At 39.6% G+C, this 18,279-nt stretch overlaps 1 protein-coding gene across 6 annotated transcripts in view; it reads left to right on the top strand.

Moving 5' to 3' along the window:
- GRAMD2B (GRAM domain containing 2B) overlaps window positions 1-18,279 on the top strand; it is a 114,982-nt gene that overhangs the window by 42,732 nt on the left and 53,971 nt on the right. Inside the window, exon 1 of one of the 6 annotated variants that reach the window (XM_032265436.1) lies at window positions 604-1,152. The exons of 3 other annotated variants lie outside the window; for them this stretch is intronic. In XM_032265436.1, coding sequence (XP_032121327.1) covers window positions 1,070-1,152 — 83 coding nt within the window. In that variant the 5' untranslated portion in view covers window positions 604-1,069. Of the gene's footprint in view, window positions 1-603; window positions 1,153-10,758; window positions 11,789-18,279 lie in introns of those variants that run through there. 2 more of the 6 variants (XM_032265690.1, XM_032265519.1) reach the window with 2 other exon arrangements.

Here is an 18,279-nt window from a genome sequence, read left to right as displayed (position 1 = left end):
TCACCTATCCTCACTGTTAGTGTATTTCATGTGTGGCTCAAGACAATTTGTCTTCTTCCGGTGTGGTCCATGGAAGCCAACAGACTAGACACCCTTGGTTGAGAACAATGCTTGGAACATGGTGGCTCTCAAAAGTCCATTCAATGCATGAGTAAACGGATGCGTCTAATGCAAATCCTTAAAACCGGCAAGTCAAAATCTCACCAAAAGGTGGAAAGAGGCATTCACAGTATTGGTTGAGTGCACAGTAAATAAGGTACTTGTACAGCTATGGACACCAAAGAGACAGCTTGGGAATTATCAGACCTCAATTTTGATTTTGATAAGGACAGTCATAACCCAATATTGGAAGATTTTTAATGATTGCTTCTTCTTACCGTCTAACCACCCAGAGAAGATGAAGGGTTAACCAAAAAGCACCAAAGGCAACTACCTATTACCTTTGTTAGTCTCACATAAAAAATTGAGCAGACCTATTGTTGAGGCAGAAGAGGTAGTCCCTCAATGAAGCAATATCCTGTTTGAATAATTCAGGATGGGTTATAGCCCAGCCCACGCAGGGCTTTTGTGTGAGAGAACGTCCCACTCAGACGTCTACATTTCCTGTATCTAGAGCCGGCTGCCCTTTTTAGAATCCCCCTGTTGCAGTCGGGATAGAAAAGAAAAGGCCCAGTTTACCAGGAGGCTAAATAGATTGTTCCCTCTTAGGCAAATGTTCCACCTGCTTGGCCAATTAGCTTCCTCTCCCGAAAGACTCGTTCAACAGGTTTCCTTTCTCTCTTCTCTGCCTCCTGGGTTGGGGAAAGGGGCTGTCACTTCGCTTCGACCCTCCCCTTCCCTCCCTCCCGGCTCTTCCACACTGGGTCGGACCAATCGCGCCGGCTCCGACGTGTCCAGGTCCGCGGCCCGGGAGCTCGTGCGGCCCGGCCTGGATGCGCGGGGCGGAGGCTGCAGGGCAGGAGGGCACGGCGCGGCTCGCTCGGCCTGCGCCCCGGGACCTAGAAGCCGGGACGAGCCGGGAACAGCCGGGCGCGCGGAGGTCTGAAGGTGCTCTCCAGACACGGCCCCGATGACCGAACTACAGCAAGATGTGGAAGACACAAAGCCTGCGAAAGTGCTCGGGAAGAGGGAGAGCAAAGTTGGCTCAGCCCAGTGAGTATTCTCGGCTGGGACCCATCCAAGGCGGTGGGAGGCGCGCAGCCCTAACTTCTCTGCCTCGGGACGAGTTTCGGGTGGATGCGGATTTCTGGAACTTCTACACCGACAGTCTTGTGGTTCGAACTCTGTCTGTGGCGCCCGATCTCACTCTCTGTCTCTCTTTCTGTCTCTCTCTCTCTCTCTCTCTGCTGTCTAGATGTTCAGTTAAGGAGACGGTTTAGATTGATTGAAAAGTCTACTGAGGATTTAAATAAATTCTCTTAATTCAAAACTCACTGGATGTTGGGAAAGTAATTTTGTAGAAAATAAGCCTAACGACATTGAAGCTCAGAGTCCCTTTTTTCTTTCTTTTTTTTTTTTTTTTTTTTTTTTGACATCCCAGGACATGAGATTACTCTTTTATTTTAGATACAAGGGTATGTGTTTAAGAGTTTTTTAAAAATATACTTTAAGCTCTGGGGTACATGTGCAGATCGTCCAGAATTGTTACATAGGTATACACATGCCATGGTGGTTTGCTGCATCCATACCTCCTGCCCACCTACATTAGGTGTTTCTTCTAATGGATCCCTCCCCAATCCCCCCACCCCCTGCTAGCCCTCCGCTAGCCCACCCACCCCAACAGGCCCCGGTGTGTGGGTGTGTGACACAGCCTTCATTTAGAATGATCATTTTCACAAATTCATTCTAGTTCAGCAAATAATTGAGTATCTACTTGTTCAATAACGATGGACAGCGCAAGGATAAATGTTATTTTGCATCTGCCCTTCTGGAACTTCAAGGGCAGCGCAGGGGTGGGGGAGGCGCAAATGAATATTACTGTACTTCAAGGGACATTGGTGACCATTGCCACATTAAACACACAGACAAGGTAGATAAAGAGTTTAGCCTATAACTGAGTGTTCTTTACTGTTAAGATAGTTATCTATTTTTCAGTCTTTGGTAAAATTTGTTTGGGGAGAGGGGTTGTTTTTTTCCTACAAAGTGGTATTTTCTAAGCCTACTGAAGTCACTTCTAATTTAGTCTATGATTTTAGACACTAACCCTTCTGAACTCTAAAACTCCTGTTTTAGTGCGAGTAATTTAGAAAGGAGGGATATATATTATCATAAGGATATACTGATGTGATCATTTCACTTTGAAATCATTTCAGCTTGCCACATTTTTGTGCTTAGAAACCCGGCCTAACTTCTGCTTTGAACTTCATAACTTAGATTAATTATCACTAAGCTCAAAGTCTTGTGGAAGTCCAGGTGTCCCAATGGACGTTTCTTCTAAGAGGATTAGAATGACTTGCTCCTCGCAATTTCCCTGCATCTGTAACTGCACCCACATAGGCCTCATCACATAGAGCCTTAGCCTCCCAAGTCATAGCAGCTGGCACTTACTGAGAGTGCTTACTATGTGACAGGGAGTGTGCTCAACACTTTAAATGAATTCACACAAAGAATGAGGTAGGAGTTACTATTTTCATGTTACAGATAAAAGCATTGAAGCTCTGAGAAGCTAAGCAGCTAGGCAGTCACACAGTTAATAAAAGAGCAGCCAGGATTCAGGCCCAGGTCACCTAACTTTACAGCAGCAACTTATAACCACTATTCTGTACCCCAGTTCCTCTGTTCCAGAATCTATGATGGCCTTCCATAGCCTACTTTTAAAAATTAGCTCCTCTGCCAAGATTTTAAGGTCCTCTATGATCTGGACCCACACATACCATTGCAACCTCACTTCCTAATACTAGTCAGCATGCCCATCTTTTATAGCCAATCATACTAGCAGCTCTATACTTAAAGGGGTGATATATGCAGCTGTCCCATATTCATTGCAGGTTACTCACAATAGCCAAGGTATGAAATCAACTTAAGTGTCCATCAACAGATGAATGGATAAGAAAATGTGCTATATATACACAAGATACGAAATCAATCTGTCAATCAATGAATAAAAACAATGTGGTATATATACATGATACTATTCAGCCTTTAAAAATAAAGATTCTGTCATTTGTGACATGGATGAATGCAGAGAATATATACTAAGCAAAATAAGCCAGGAATAGAAAAGCAAAGACTGCATGATCTCACTTAAGTGTGACATCTAAAAAACTTGACTCAGGCCAGGCACCGTAGCTCATGCCTGTAATCCCAACAGGATCACTTGAGCCCAGGAGTTCAAGACCAGCCTGGGCAACAAAGTGAGACCTTGTCTCTACAGAAAATAAAGTTAAGCCTGATGGCACACAACTGTGGTCCCAGCTACTCAGGAGGCTGAGGTGGGAGAATCGCTTGAACCTAGGCAACTGAGGCTGCAGTGATCCATGTTTGTGCCACTGCACTCCAGCCTGAGCACAGAATGAGATCCTGTCTCAAAACTATAATTTAATTTAACTTAAAAGTAAATTTAAAAGTTGGAGTCATAGAAACACAGAGTAGAATGGTGGTTGCCAAGCACTAGAAGGTGGAAAGGGTTGGGGAAGAAGAGGGAATAGGGAGTTGATCAAAGGGTACAAAGTTTCAATTAGACAGGATGAATAAGTTTTCAGATCTATTGCACAGCAAGGTGATTAGCGAATAATAATGTACTGTATATTTCAAAATAACTGAGAGTAAATTTCAAATGTCTCACCATAAAAAATGATAGGTAAGCAAGATGGTAGGTACGTTGCTTAATTTCATCATGCCACATGGTATACATATACTAAAACATTACCTTGTACCCCATAAATGTATACATTTGTGATTTTTCAATTAAAAATAATATTAATTTTTAAATAATTTAAAAATATTTTTCTTATAAATCTCAAAAAAAAAGTGATAGGCAGAAGGAATAAGGAAGCGGTATGCCAAACATAGGACCGAATGGATCCCCTGTGTCTTACTTTTCCTTGCTGCTATTCCTTACCCCTCTCTCTGCTCTGTTCATATACTTCTAGAAATCAACTCAAGTTTTCCTTCATGTGAAGCCATCCCTCATTACTAACCATACTCATCTCTTCTTTACCAGTGCTCACCTTGTACCTATGTGGCTTCTGCCTCATAGAATTTAGCTGCTGTTATTGTGATGATTAATTAACAATTAATGTTTATTGACAGTTTAGTTTGTACAAAGTACTGTCTTAAGTTGTTAACATATATTAATTCACTTAGTAATCCAGTTGTATTAGTTATCTTTCCTCTAAATAGGTTGCAGACTCGTATTACATTTTTCCTTATTGAATTTCTCAGAGGGCCCAGCAAACAGTCACTTTCAATAACCATCTGTTGGTGAGCTGGGGAGGCTAAGACCCCAGACCTACCTATTAAGATATAGACCGTAATATGCTTGTAGCTGACATTCAGCTTGACTATGTCAGGGAAAACTCTACCTTTAAAATTTTTCTTAATCAAATTGCCTATCAGTAGCAGTTAGAATTTCTAGGTACATTTACTTGCCTAAGAGCTGTGCCTAATTTGTTCATCTTTGTGGTAGAAGGTGAAGTTGATGACACACTCATCACCAAAGGTGCGCATTTGATTAAAAAAATACAATGTACCCCTTTCTGACCAAGAATAAGTACTTTAGCTGTACATTTCCTTTTGAGATCCTAATTTTCTCTGCTTTTTTTTACCTTTTTCATTCTGAATTTTATGTTCCCAGTACTTGGATGGTCATAGCATAGCCTGACTTTTTTTGACACACATTTTATAAAACACACCTTTATTTCTTAAAGTTTCTTCTGGATCTCATTTAGTAATGTCCAGGTTACTTTTAATGAATTTCAGCAATTATCCAAAATGAATGCTGATATATTCTGAGCAAAAGTTACCTTGATTCCTATTTCAAATAATGAATTAAAGTACATGTAATGTCATTCAAATTGCAATTTGTTTTTAACATTTTAATAATTTAAGGTGTAAGAATTTTAGGAATTTGTTCAATTCCATATGTATGTAGAAAAAGGATAGATGTGGGCAACAAGAACATTTGCCTTAAAAGAAAGCTCTCTGGTATTATCAATAAATGTTAGTTATTTTTAGTATATATTTTTACTTAAAATAGTGAATTCAAGTAAAAATAAATGACCTGCAGTGGCAACATCTCTCATCCAGACTCTCTGTCTTTGTTCATGGCATGTTGGAGTATTTGACAAACAGAATAAAAGTTAAAGTTTGGAACTGATCTTGAATTAGAAGCAAAAGAAATCAAGGCAAAGCATTGTTGGACCTAACTCAATTTCTTAGCACTTACTTAATTCCAAACTTTGAAAGTTTCCATTTAGCAAAAGAAGATTATCTCTCTGTCTCTGTGTATGTGCATATAATTTTTTTTTTTTTTTGAATTTTCAGGTCATCAGATCTGACAGGCTGGGTGTGGTAGGTTACACCTATAAACCCAGCACTTTGGGAGGCTGACGTGGGTGGATCACTTGAGGCCAAAGTTTGAGACCAGCCTGGCCAACATAGTGAAACCCCATCTCTACTAAAAATATAAAAATGAGCCAGGTGTGGTGGCTCACACCTGTAATTCCAACTACCAGGGAGGCTGAGGTGAGAGAATAGCTTGAACCTGGGAGGCAGAGGTTGTTGCAGTGAGCCAAGATCATGGATCGTGTCACTGCACTCCAGCCTGGGCAACATAGCAAGACCCTGTCCACTTCTCATTATAAACTTTGGGGTAGGAAAGAATGACATATAACATATTTTAACATATATTAATTCACCTACTAATCCACTAACTATGGGCTTTCAATGTATGAAGACTCATATTTTAAAATATCTTATACATATTGCATTTATAAATTATATTAAAGTGTAACACCCAATGGAGGAGTTTTAAAAATGGAGAAAATAAACAATGTGTTCTGGTTTGAAAGGTTTTGAAAAAATATATAGTAAACCAAATTAGCTCTATGACTGGAGGTTAGTATCATAGAAAATTGCTGATTTACCTAAGCAGTAAATGAAGTGGTTAAAAATGCAGGCTTTAGGAAACCAGTATTTGAATTCTGGCTTTCCTGTCTCCTACAGGTCTGACTCTGGCAAGTTACTCAGCACCTCTAAGTCTCTGTTTCATTATCTGTAATGGGGAGTACTTAAGTCTGCGTTTGATACAGGCTTGCTTTGAAGTTTAAATAGGAGACATAAGAACAGACGCTTTTCAAAAGAAGGTATACATAGAGCCAATAATCATGAAAAATAGCTGAACATCACTAATCATTAGAGAAATGCAAATCAAACTACAATGAGATTCCATCTCACACCAACCAATCAGATGGCAATTACTAAAAAGTCAAAAAAATAACAGATGCTGGCACGGTTGCAGAGAAAAAGGAATGCTTATACCCTGTTGGTGGGGATGTAAATTAGTTCAACCATTGTGGAAGACAGTGTGGCAATTGCTCAAAGACCTAAAGATAGAAATGCCAGTCAACCCAGCAATCCCCTTCCTGGGTATATGCCCAGAAGAATATAAATTTTTCTTTTATAAAGACACATGCACATGTATGTTCACTGCAGCGCGCTTTACAATAGCAAAGACATGGAATCAACCCAAATGCCCATCAATGGTAGACTGGATAAAGAAAATGTGGTATATGGCCAGGCGCGGTGTTTCATGCTGTAATCCCAGCACTTTGGGAGGTGGAGTCAGGCAGATCACAAGGTCAGGAATTTGAGACCAACCTGGCCAATATGGTGAAGCCCTGTCTCTACTAAAAATACCAAAGTTAGCCGGGTGCGGTGGCAGGCACCTGTAGTCTCAGCTACTTGGGAGGCTGAGACAGGGGAATTGCTTGAACCTGGGAGGCGGAGGCTGCAGTGAGCTGAGATCACGCCACTGCACTCCAGCCTGGGCCACAGGGTGAAACTCCATCTCAAAAAACAATAAAAATAAAAACAAACAAAACAAAACAAAACAAAATATATATATGAAAATGTGGTACATATACACCATGGAATACTATGCAGCCGTAAAAACAAGATCATGTCCTTTGCAGGGACATGAATGGAGCAGGAGGCCATTATCTTTAGCAAACTAATACAGGAACAGAAAACCAAATACTGCATGTTCTCACTTAAGTGGGAGCTAAATGATGAGAACTCATGGACACAGAAGGGAACCCCACACACTGGGACCTATTAGAGGATGGAAGGTGGGAGGAGGGAGAGGATCAGAAAAAATAACTAATGGGTACTAGGTTTAACAGCTGAGTGACAAAATAATCTGTGTAACAAACTCCCATGACACAAGTTTACCTATATGACAAACTTGCACGTGTAAGTGCAAGTTTAAAAACTTAAAAATCAATGTTTAAGAAAAAAATAAAGACACATACTTCACCTGGTGCCTGCATACTATCAGCTCTTCATAAACTGTAGCTGTATTAGTCCTCACTGTTGAACATCTGGGACGTGCTATGGGTGGAGTTGGGAGGATGACCTAAAATGTAATTAAACTAAATAGTCAAACTTCAAAGGGGTCAAATGCTTACAGCAGCCTGTAACAATGTTCTATAAAGTGACCCTGAGGACTCTTGTGACAGCACCTGAGCATTTCCTTGAATCTAACTAGGTGTGTTGGTTTTTACTTGATGCTAACAGGATCTCATGCTATGAGTATTTTGTGACCTCCCAGCTAATTTAAATATTGCTTACTGATCTGGTGTTATGCATCTGTTGTCCAGTACTTCTATCCATGGTCCATTGATTCCACATTCTGCTTCCTGGCACTGAGCTTTTCTCTCATGGACCCTCAGCTTTAAACTGCGGAGTGTTTTTTTTTTTCCATTTGCTAAACTTCAACAGAACTGTCCTTTAGCAACTTTCTAATTTTTTAAATGCTCAGCTTTAGGTATTTTGCACATTTTCAAATGTAATAAGGCAAAGATCCTTGAGAGAGATTCCTCCTCAGCCATTTTAATGACTGTTTCTTTATGCTTAAAGAGGAGTGTTTTATCCAAAGGTTGATTAGTTACCCTGAGAAGAGAATTAGAACCAACTTAAACTACTTTTCCTAAAGGAAACTAATTTACATTCCCTAAGATACACATATGTAGCCCTCATTGGTCACTCCATGTGTGTCAAAAATTTCTGTATTTATAATGGACATGATGTCCCAAGATGCATATTATTTGTAACAACTTTATTGAGATTTTACCTCATAAAATTTACCCATTTCGGGATATAATTCCATGACTCTTAGTAATATTACCAAGTGATGCACCGTCACCATAATCCAGTTTAAGAACATTTTCATCCCTCCAGTGAGATCCCTCAGGTGCATTTATTCTTAATCTTTGTTCCAGCTCCAACTCCAGCTCTAGGCACTCACTATCTACGACCTATCTCTATAAATCTGCCTTTTCTGGGCATTTCATAGAAATGGAATCATACGATATGTAATCTCTTATATCTGTCTTTTATTTCACATCATGTTTTGAGGTTCATTTGAGGTTCACATCATATTTTGAAGTAGCATGTGCCAGTAATTCATTCCTTTTCATTGCTGAATAATATTCTATTGCATGGATATACCACATTTTGTCTATTCCTCTGCCGAACATTTAGATTGTCTCCGCTTTTGACAATTTCGAATAACATTGCTATGAATATTTGCATGCAAGTCTTTGTGTGAACATACGCTTTCCTTTCTCTTGATTATATACCTAGAAGTGAAAGTGATGGATCACATGATAATTCTATATTTAACTTTTTGAGGGACTGGCAAACTGTTTTCCAAAGTAGTTACAGCATTTTATATTCCTACCAGCAATGTAGGAGGGCCCATGTGGTAGACTTAAGAGAAGAGTCTTTCATGTAGCAAGACAAACAAGACTGTAAGCATCTTAAAGATAGGTCAGTGCCTTATACTTTGTAACAATAAACATCTGTTGAATGTTGACTAAGTGACATTCATACTTAAGATTTTGAAAACTTCCCAAATTACATCAAAGATAACTCAGGCTGTGAGACTTGGGTACCTTTTTTTTTTACAATCTCTTAAAATTTTGCATATAATATTTACTGCTTTTTTAAGTGACAGTTGGAACATAATCTTCCCATATGTGATGACATTTTTAAAGCAGTACATGTATAATGTCAAAACTTAAAACAATATAGATACACACAAAATGAAAAATGGAGGCCTTTGTCCTGTAGGATAGGAGTACCCTATAGTTCCTTGTCTCAAAGATAACACTTCCCTAGGTTTTGGTCTTTTTTCTTATGCTATTGTCTTTTTAAGGCCGGAATCAGGTTTTTTGTTGATTTGTTTTCTTTTCTTTAGACTATCCAACTTCAAGTATACCTATAAATGTGTTGAACTTGGTGACATGAAGTACCTCGTGAGATTGTTATGATTAAGTGTGATCACAGAATATCTGCGCACCATAGGAGAGCTCAATAAATGGCAGACATTACTCTCAAATACTATTTTTTACAAGCTTCTTTGCAGAATAGTTATCTACTCATAAAATAAATTCATAGTTTTAGCAGTAGTAGACAAATCCATTAGAATACAATCTTATGGTGATGACCTTGGCAAGGTAGACCCCCAGTGTTAAACAGAAGAATTGTGAGTGAGCCATCCTATCAATTTACTTTCTTAATCTCTTCTGTTCCTCTCTTCTAGTCTAGATGATCCTAGACAGACCCCCTAATTAGATTAAGTAGTGATATCTGGGCCACCCTCTGAACAATTAAATAGAGGGCACAATGACAATGAGACCTGTTTTAAAAGGGAAGAGGCCAAGATGAGAGAAATGGAAATGTGAAGTTGGAGAAAATGAGTAAAGAAATGAGGAAAAATAGAAAAGAGTTAGAAAAAAAGAGACGGGGAAATAATACTGAGTTACGTTGAAAAGAGAAAGAAAAAATTGGCTAATTTACCATTAACCTGCATAATCTTCCTCTTCTGCCCTGGAAGATATTCCTTCTCTTCTTTCTCTGTGCTATTCCATGTCTTGTCTCAGGCAATGAGATGGGTGTTGACATGCCTCTTCTTCCCTAATGGAGACTTTTTTCTGTTTTCTCTTTCGAGACAGGGTCTCATTCTGTCACCCAGGCTGAAATGAAGTGGCATGATCGCAAGCTCACAGCAGTCTCAACCTCTCTGGGCGCAAATCAAGAGATTTATTTTCTTAATCTCTCCAGGTGGTCCTCCCACCTCAGCCTCTGGAGTAGCTGGGACTACAGCCATGCACCACCATGCCTGACTAGTTTTCTTATTTTTTGTAGAGACAGGGTATCACCATGTTACCCAGACTGGTGTTGAACTCTTGGATTCAAGAGATTTGCCCAGGCCGGGCGCTGTGGCTCAAGCCTGTAATCCCAGCACTTTGGGAGGCCGAGGCGGGTGGATCATGAGGTCAAGAGATTGAGACCATCCTGGTCAACATGGTGAAACCCCGTCTCTACTAAAAATACAGAAAAAATTAGCTGGGCATGGTGGTGCGTGCCTGTAATCCCAGCTACTCAGGAAGCTGAGGCAGGAGAATTGCCTGAACCCAGGAGGCGGAGGTTGCGGTGAGCTGAGATCGCGCCATTGCACTCCAGCCTGGGTAACATGAGTGAAACTCCGTCTCAAAAAAAAAAAAAAGAGATTTGCCCACCTCAGCCTCCCAAAGTGCTGGGATTACAGGCATGAGCCACCATGCCCAGTCCTAGTGGAGATGTTGACCTGGGTATACATGTTGGTGTTTTCTTAAAGTCCGTATACATCAGGTGTATGATTATATCCATATCTGTTGTCTTTCACATTATGCCCAGCTTGTGCAGTGAGTTAAAAACTAGGAAGAACCTCGGAAATACAGTATGCTTAATTTTTATGTCATTTATAATAATTAAGGATTATGTGAAAATAGTTATTTTGTGTTCCTACAAATGATTCTGAAACCCTTAGTGTGTGTTGCTGTAAAATGTGTATTGAGAGTTGAATTGCTATATATTGATGGTGATAAAAAACTACAAATTCATCATTACAACTTTTATTATCACTACATTGTTTCTATAATTCATTAGAAAACAACACCTCAATTGATCTATTTAATCCTTAAATATTATGCAGGATGCTCTGTGTAATATACAGTGAGGTCCTTGAAGAGCCTACATTTATTGTTAAGAATATATTTTTTTCCTCTCACTCTCCCTTCCTCCCTTAATAACAAAGTTCCATAGTATATAAAGTTGGACTTGTTTTGATGTGAAGTTGGTAGATTTCTTAGGTGTGTTCTTGATTTGATCAGGATCTTTTCTGAAAATTTTACAAAGAATCACAGCACCTTTTCTCAAATTATAAAATCACAAAATATCAGAATAATAAATGGCATATGAGCTAAGAAAGAAGCAGTATTTGACAGTTAATGATGACCAGAGAGATTTGATTGAGTATTCAACTGACATTTACTAAGTATTTTTATGCCATGGGTACCATGCTAAGTGTCTTGAATATCACCAGGATGAAACACGTAAAGCCTTTGCATAAGGAAAATGGAATAGAGAGGAAAGGAATATTTTGTTTTGAGATTCCGTGTTCTTTCAAAGAAGAAACTAGGTAGCTCCAGAAAATATATCAAAACTAAGACAAGATGAAGTAATATCATTGCTATGTATTAGACACTATTCAAAATGCTTTTACAGATATGCATAGAATAAAGTAGGTACTGTTTTCATCATGTTTTATATATAAGAGAGACACAGTGACTTGCCCAAGTCATAACAGCTGTTAAAATGTTGAAGCCAAAATAGAAAGGCAGGCAGTCTAAACTGAACCAGCCTCCTAAAGTCATTAATTATACAACCTCACTAGATTTAGGAAGGGTAAAGATGCAGAAGACAAAGTACCTCCTATTAAAGTCTATGCATCCCACAGAGTTCTCTTAACTTTTGTATGTGTGTTTTCTAATCATAAAATAAAGGCTGTGCTCCAACCTAGCAGTAGAGAAGTTCTTTTTTATTTATTTTTGTTGTTGTTGTTGTTGAAGCTCTACATCGTAATTGGCACAGCAGTCCTTCATGGATTCCAATTTTTAAAAACCATAGATGGGTCCTTCTTTGCACAAGTACAGAGTGTTTCTATAAAGTGATGTGACTGATGTGTTTTTAAAGCATGTGACTGTTGTGTCTTTAAAAGTAGTCACCAAAGGAACCCAGGAACTTTTCCAACAATGCTGCAATTGCACAAAATCTTTTTGAAATTCTTCTTGCCGTGTTACTTTCAAAGCTTGGAGCCAATTCTTTGAATAGTCATAAGGTTGGCAAACCTTCTTTTGAGAGTGTATTCAGGTTTTAAAAAACAGCCTGAAGTTACTTCAAGCCAAATTTGGTGAATAAGAATAGTTTAAATATCTTTAAATCACTCTGTGGATAAGATCATTTTTTTAATCAAAAACACGATGTGACTATAAAATAATAAGACTGAGTTTCTGGCAGTACTTGATAAATAAATTTCTATACTTCCAAACTACATTTATTACTTTGTAAACTTATTATGAAATAGTAAAATTTTATAGTTATTATTCTGTCCTAAATTCATTTTTCAGTGTTTATAATATACTCAGGTAGGTGTTGGCATGTCATAAGAATTAAAAATTATTTTGAGGATGCAAATGTAACATACAGTAAGTCTCCTTCGTAAATAGTACAGCCTATGCAGCCTAGACAACATAGCAAGACCCTATCTCTACAAAAGATCAAGAAATTAGCCAGGCATGGTGGCACACGCCTGTAGTCCCAGCTGCTCAGGAGGCTGAGGTGGGAGAATTGCTTGAGCCTGGGAAGTCGAGGTTGCAGTGAGGCATGATCACACCACTGCACTCCAGCCTGGGCAACAAAGTGAGACCCTGTCTCTCAAAAAATAGAGAAAGTATAACCTATGATTTATAGAAAACATAATTTTATTAAAATGTCCACAAGCTTAGGCAGTGAAAGTTCAGCTATCACAATCTTCTTATACTAGCTTCTACTCTATTGCACATTATGGTAATTTGTACAGAAATCATATCTTTTCAGACCCTCTCCCCATATTCCAAATGGCCTTTCTTTCACTGTCTACAAGAAACTGCTTTTGATTTTCCCACATGATAATTATCAATTATTAGCATTAAACTTTCCATTTTTGTCTGGCACCTGATAGTTAACCTCTGACAGCTGATTGGTCTGCTCCCTAAGAAGTTCCTGAACATACCTGAAATAAGGACAAGCATGTTTTCCTGTTCTTGCCTTTCGGTTAGAATGGACTCATTAGCACAGCACTGTTACACAACCATTGTATCTAAGATCTGATTTTAACACTGTATTGTTCAGTAACTTTATGTGCTATATCTTCACTCTTCTCTAATCCAAAGTAATTCAGCAAGCACTTACCTAATGCTTACTCTGTGCAGGGAATACAAGGCTAAATGAGGTGTGTGTGATGCCCTTTAAGAGCTCCCAGTCTGGGGACAGAGGAGCAGGATCCATACCCACATAATTAATATCATGTAATAAGAATTCCACAGTAATCAAATGCTGTGAGGACATTTGATTAGGCAATTTGTGTTTCGTGGAGTGAGATAAGTGGTGCTGTTTGAAGTGAAGTTGATGGACAAGGAAGAATGTGCCTTTAACTGAAGGGAGAAAATTACTTCAGGGAGAGGGAAGAACAAGGATAGGATACTTGGAAGTTCAAATACATGTTTCTGATGGGCACTTAGGGGGCTCCTGTAATGTGACAGGCTGGGGCTAGGAGGACTTGCAGGGACAGCAGAAGGGGGAAGGACTTGGAGCCCCCTCTTGCTTTGCCCTCTTCCCTTTTTTTCCAGTTTTGGCTCTACTACTGACTCTTTGCAACTTTAGGGAAGTCATTCTCCTCTTTGGGCTTCAGTTTTCTCCTCTGCAAAGAGAGAGGGCTAAATGACCTGATTTGTTCGATCCCTTCCAACCTGAAGTGTCTTTGAAGAAACTGCCCTACTTCTCTGCACGCTTCTGTAGTTTTTGTATAAAGAATTCTACCAGACTGAACAAGCCAAGGAAAACCTTTTAAATAAGAATAGAATCCATGCTTCTTATGTGGTTTGCCCTCTTTATTTTTTTTTATTTCCTTTTATTTCTTTTCCTAGGTAAGCATATACCTGTTTAAGGCAAGACTGCCACTGGAACATACCTAAACTATCCTCTTGCATGTTTATAGATACATATCAGCATTCACCTTGCATCAGACAACCCGGCTTTGCCACAGTGCCTTCTGGACTGGTCGTAGCAGAGATGCCTAATGGGGTAACATAATTTAAACCATAACACAAATGGAGACCAGATTCATTATCAGTAGAGGTGCAAGCTTCTCTTATATACTTAATGTCTGAAAATAATCAAAGCTTGTTCTTAAATAGAGAATACAATTTTAGGTTAAAAAGCCCTTTTCCTCAGAAATGAAACTGGGGAATACCTAAGAGATACTAGTTTCCCACTTCAACTTAATAATTATACTAGCATTTTAATTTATATTCATTTAAGTACTTATATTTACACAATGAATGAATTTAATGCACACTTTTTGAGGACCTACTATTTTTACACATTATACCGTGTTATAGGATATTAGGATGTATTAGGCATGGACTGTGCCCCTCAAACATTAGGTGCAGTACGGTGACTCACACCTGTAATCTCAGCACTTTGGGAGGCCAAGATGGGAGGATCACTTGAGGCCAGGAGTTTGAGGCCCACCTGGCAACATAGCAAGACCCTGCCTCTACCACAAACAACATAGAAATTAGATGGGTGCAGTGGTACAAGCCTGTAGTCCCAGCTACCTGGAAGCCTGAGGTTTGAGGATCACTGGAGCCCAGGAGTTCAAAGCTGCAGTGAGCTCTGATCATGCCACCTCACTTCAGCCTGAGGGCCCTGTCTCATATTTTTTTTAAAAAAAAAGGATTGTTAGGTCAGGTTCACTATAATTTGAGCAATGTCTTACTATGACATTAACTGTGAATTTTAATCTACTGTGCTGTGTAAAGGTATTTTTAAGAAAACACTGGGGAAGAAACTAGCCCAGCATGGGGATTGAATGAAGGCCTCTTGGAAGAAATGATGATATCTGAGAGAAGTTTTGAAGGAGGAATAGAAGTTAGTTCTCTACTCTGCCAAAAAATAAAAAGACAGAAATCATTCTCACTGGAAAAATTAGCCTAACTCAAGACACAGTGATGTGAAACAGCTAGGTTACTGTCAAGAATTAATATTACTAGAAGGTAAAATGTATAAACTTGAAGGGCAGCACATAAGGGAGGAGCAGGAGGATGGAGGAAGGTCCTAGAGGCCATGTTTCTATGATGAGAAGGAGCTTCGGTTTATCTGTAAAGCACAGGGGCCACTGACAGAGTTTACCCAGGGATATGATATAACCAGGTTTCAGTTTTTTAGAAATAATGCTAGTGGCAGATGAAGACAGATTTGTTGGAGAACAAAGCAGGAGGCAAGAATGAGCTGGCTGTAAAACAATCCAGGTGAGATTATTCTGGTAGGGGAGAGGGGAGAATAAGTTTGAGAAATTTTGAGGAAATAAAATTGGAAGGACCAGGTGATGGAATGGATTCATAGAGCAAGGAAGCCAAAGGGACTTAGTTTGTCTCTTCAGAAAGACTGTGTGGATTATGATGCCATTGCATTATGCCATGGAAGGAGATTTGGGATATTAAAAAATGAGATCCCTTTTTTAAAAGTGGAGGGATAGGGTTTAGAGCTGGAAGATAAATTTGGCAATTGTTGGCCTATAGGTGAGAGTTAAAATCATGACAGTGGATCCAACTTCCCAACAAGCAAAAGAGTAGGAAACCAAAGAGAACCTGGGAATGATTCTGTGTTGGCATGAAGGTCAAAAAAGGAAGAGGCCACAAAGGTGATGGGAAATAAACAGCAAGGCAGAGAATAAAACAAAACAAAAACAACCAAACAAAACAAAACAAAACAGATGAATAGAATCATGAAGAAACAAACAAGGAAAGGAGAATCCCAAAAGATAGTCACTAATGGCAAGTACAACCGAGAGCAGCTACTAAACTGCCCTTAGCATTTGGAAACAGAGAAATCACCAGAGAACATTTCCAAATAAATTTTAGTGGCACGATGGACATGAGGGCCAGACTCTACGGACTGGGTAAATGGGAAATGAGGAAGCAGATATAGCCTGTGTAGACTTTACTGCCATTTCGCATAATCCCTCGGTGTCAATGCCTGGCTTGCATCACGGCTCAGATTGGTGCATCCTGGAATCTTCTTTGTCAATATGGCGTCTCTAACATCCCCATGTCTGCCTGTGATCTTCTGTCCTTCCAGTTCTCATCCCTTGCCGTTCTCACCACCTGTGCTTTTCAGCCTCAGAAAGAAGCATTAGCTCTTGATGTCTCCATGTTCTCCTAGTCCATCGACCCCTTCTGGACTAATTTTTTAGGTAGCTCAGGAAGCTGTGTAGGCTTCCAGAAGCTTGTATGAGAAGTGAAGAAAAGAGAGAAAGGTAAGGAAAGGAGTGAGGTCAATGAAAGGTTTTGTTTTTTAGGTGAGAGAGCCTTGTGAGCCTGTATATAACCTAGGAGAAAGAGCCTGCAGAGAGGGAGACCATGGAGCAGCACACCAATAAGTGATAGAACAAGCCCCAAGGTGTCAGAAATGGGATTGAACGTGAGAAAGAGAAAGGCCTTGCCTTCTGAAAGTGGGGGAATTAATAGATGCAGTCAATGCAGGTATAGGTAATTAGAGGTCTGAGGAAGAAACGTGGCTGCTCTCATATAATGACTTCAAATTTCAGTTTTCTTAGTGAAGTCATGATAAGGTCCCTTTCACCAAGAAGGATGAGTTGTGTTTCATCAGGGGCCTGAGGAACATGAAAGTATTTGAAATACGAGCTGACGGAACAAGAGCACAGGATGACCAGGCACCACTGAGGGCCCAGCAAAGGGACTGATCCACAATAAAGACTGGCATTTTTTTTCCCTACAGTGTGCTCAGAATCTTGGTATCAGACGTTTAAAAGGCTGCTTTGGGGATTTTATCTGAGTGGGCATGGCAGAACGATTAGCATGATTGGAAATTGAGGGTGAACAATCACATATATGGCCTGAGCTGCCTCATCCAGAGATTGATAGACAAGGGGAATATGGAAACAGCAGTAGCTGATGCTTTTCTCTGAGACTGAAACACACAGGTGGTGAGAAAGGCAAGGGATGAGAATTGGGAGGATAGGAGATTACAGGCAGATACAGGGATATTAGAGATGACACATTGACAAATAACATTCCTGTACATGGCAGTCTGAGCCATGATGCAAGCCTGGCATTGACGGTGAGGTATTATGTGACATGGCAGTAAAGGTTGCTGGTGACAAAGCCATTATTACTGCATGCCATCCACATGGACATTGAAGATTCCATGTGCCAAAGTCGTCAAGAAAGAAGTATGTCAGAGGATAAATGCAATAAGGAACACTAAAGACAGCATGACAAGAGTAACCAGCAAGAGGTTGGACTTTCTGTATGTTCAAATATAGAGATTCTTTTATGTCTATATGTTGAATATACATACGATTGTTTCTTTGTTTTTTGGTTTAGCTTTTTTTTGAAACAGAGTCTCACTCTGTGGCCTAGGCGAAGTGCAGTGGCACAATTTCAGCTTACTACAACCTCCACCTTCTGGACTGGAGTGATTCTCATGCATCAGCCACCGGAGTAGCTGGGGTTACAGGCACTTGCCACCATGCCCAGCTAATTTTTATATTTCTGTACAGACAGGATTTTATCATGTTCACCAGGCTGATCTTGAAGTCCTGACCTAAAGTGATTCTCCCACGTCGGCCTCCCAAAGTGCTGGGATTACAGACACCGCACCTGGCCAAAATTGACTGTATTTTTAAAACTCAAGTGGACAAACATAAAAGCAATTAGAAATAACGGTACTTAGTAAGTTGACTGATTATCAGAAAAATTATAAAAGTCAATGATATGGTTTGACTGAGTCCCCACCCAAATCTCATCTTGATTGTAGCTCTCATAATTCCTACATGTCATGGGAGGGACCCACTGGCAGGTAATTGAATCATGGGTGCAGGTTTTTTCCCATGCCATTCTCATGATAGTGAATAAGTCTCATAAGAACTGATGGTTTTGTAAAGGGCAG

Source organism: Sapajus apella, unplaced genomic scaffold, assembly GCF_009761245.1.
Source record: "Sapajus apella isolate SASKATOON/1434 unplaced genomic scaffold, GSC_monkey_1.0 scaffold1, whole genome shotgun sequence".
In the NCBI taxonomy this organism is placed as follows: Eukaryota; Metazoa; Chordata; class Mammalia; order Primates; family Cebidae; genus Sapajus; species Sapajus apella.
The sequence above is the reverse complement of the archived record's forward strand: the minus strand, read 5'-3'. Positions and strand labels throughout refer to the sequence as shown.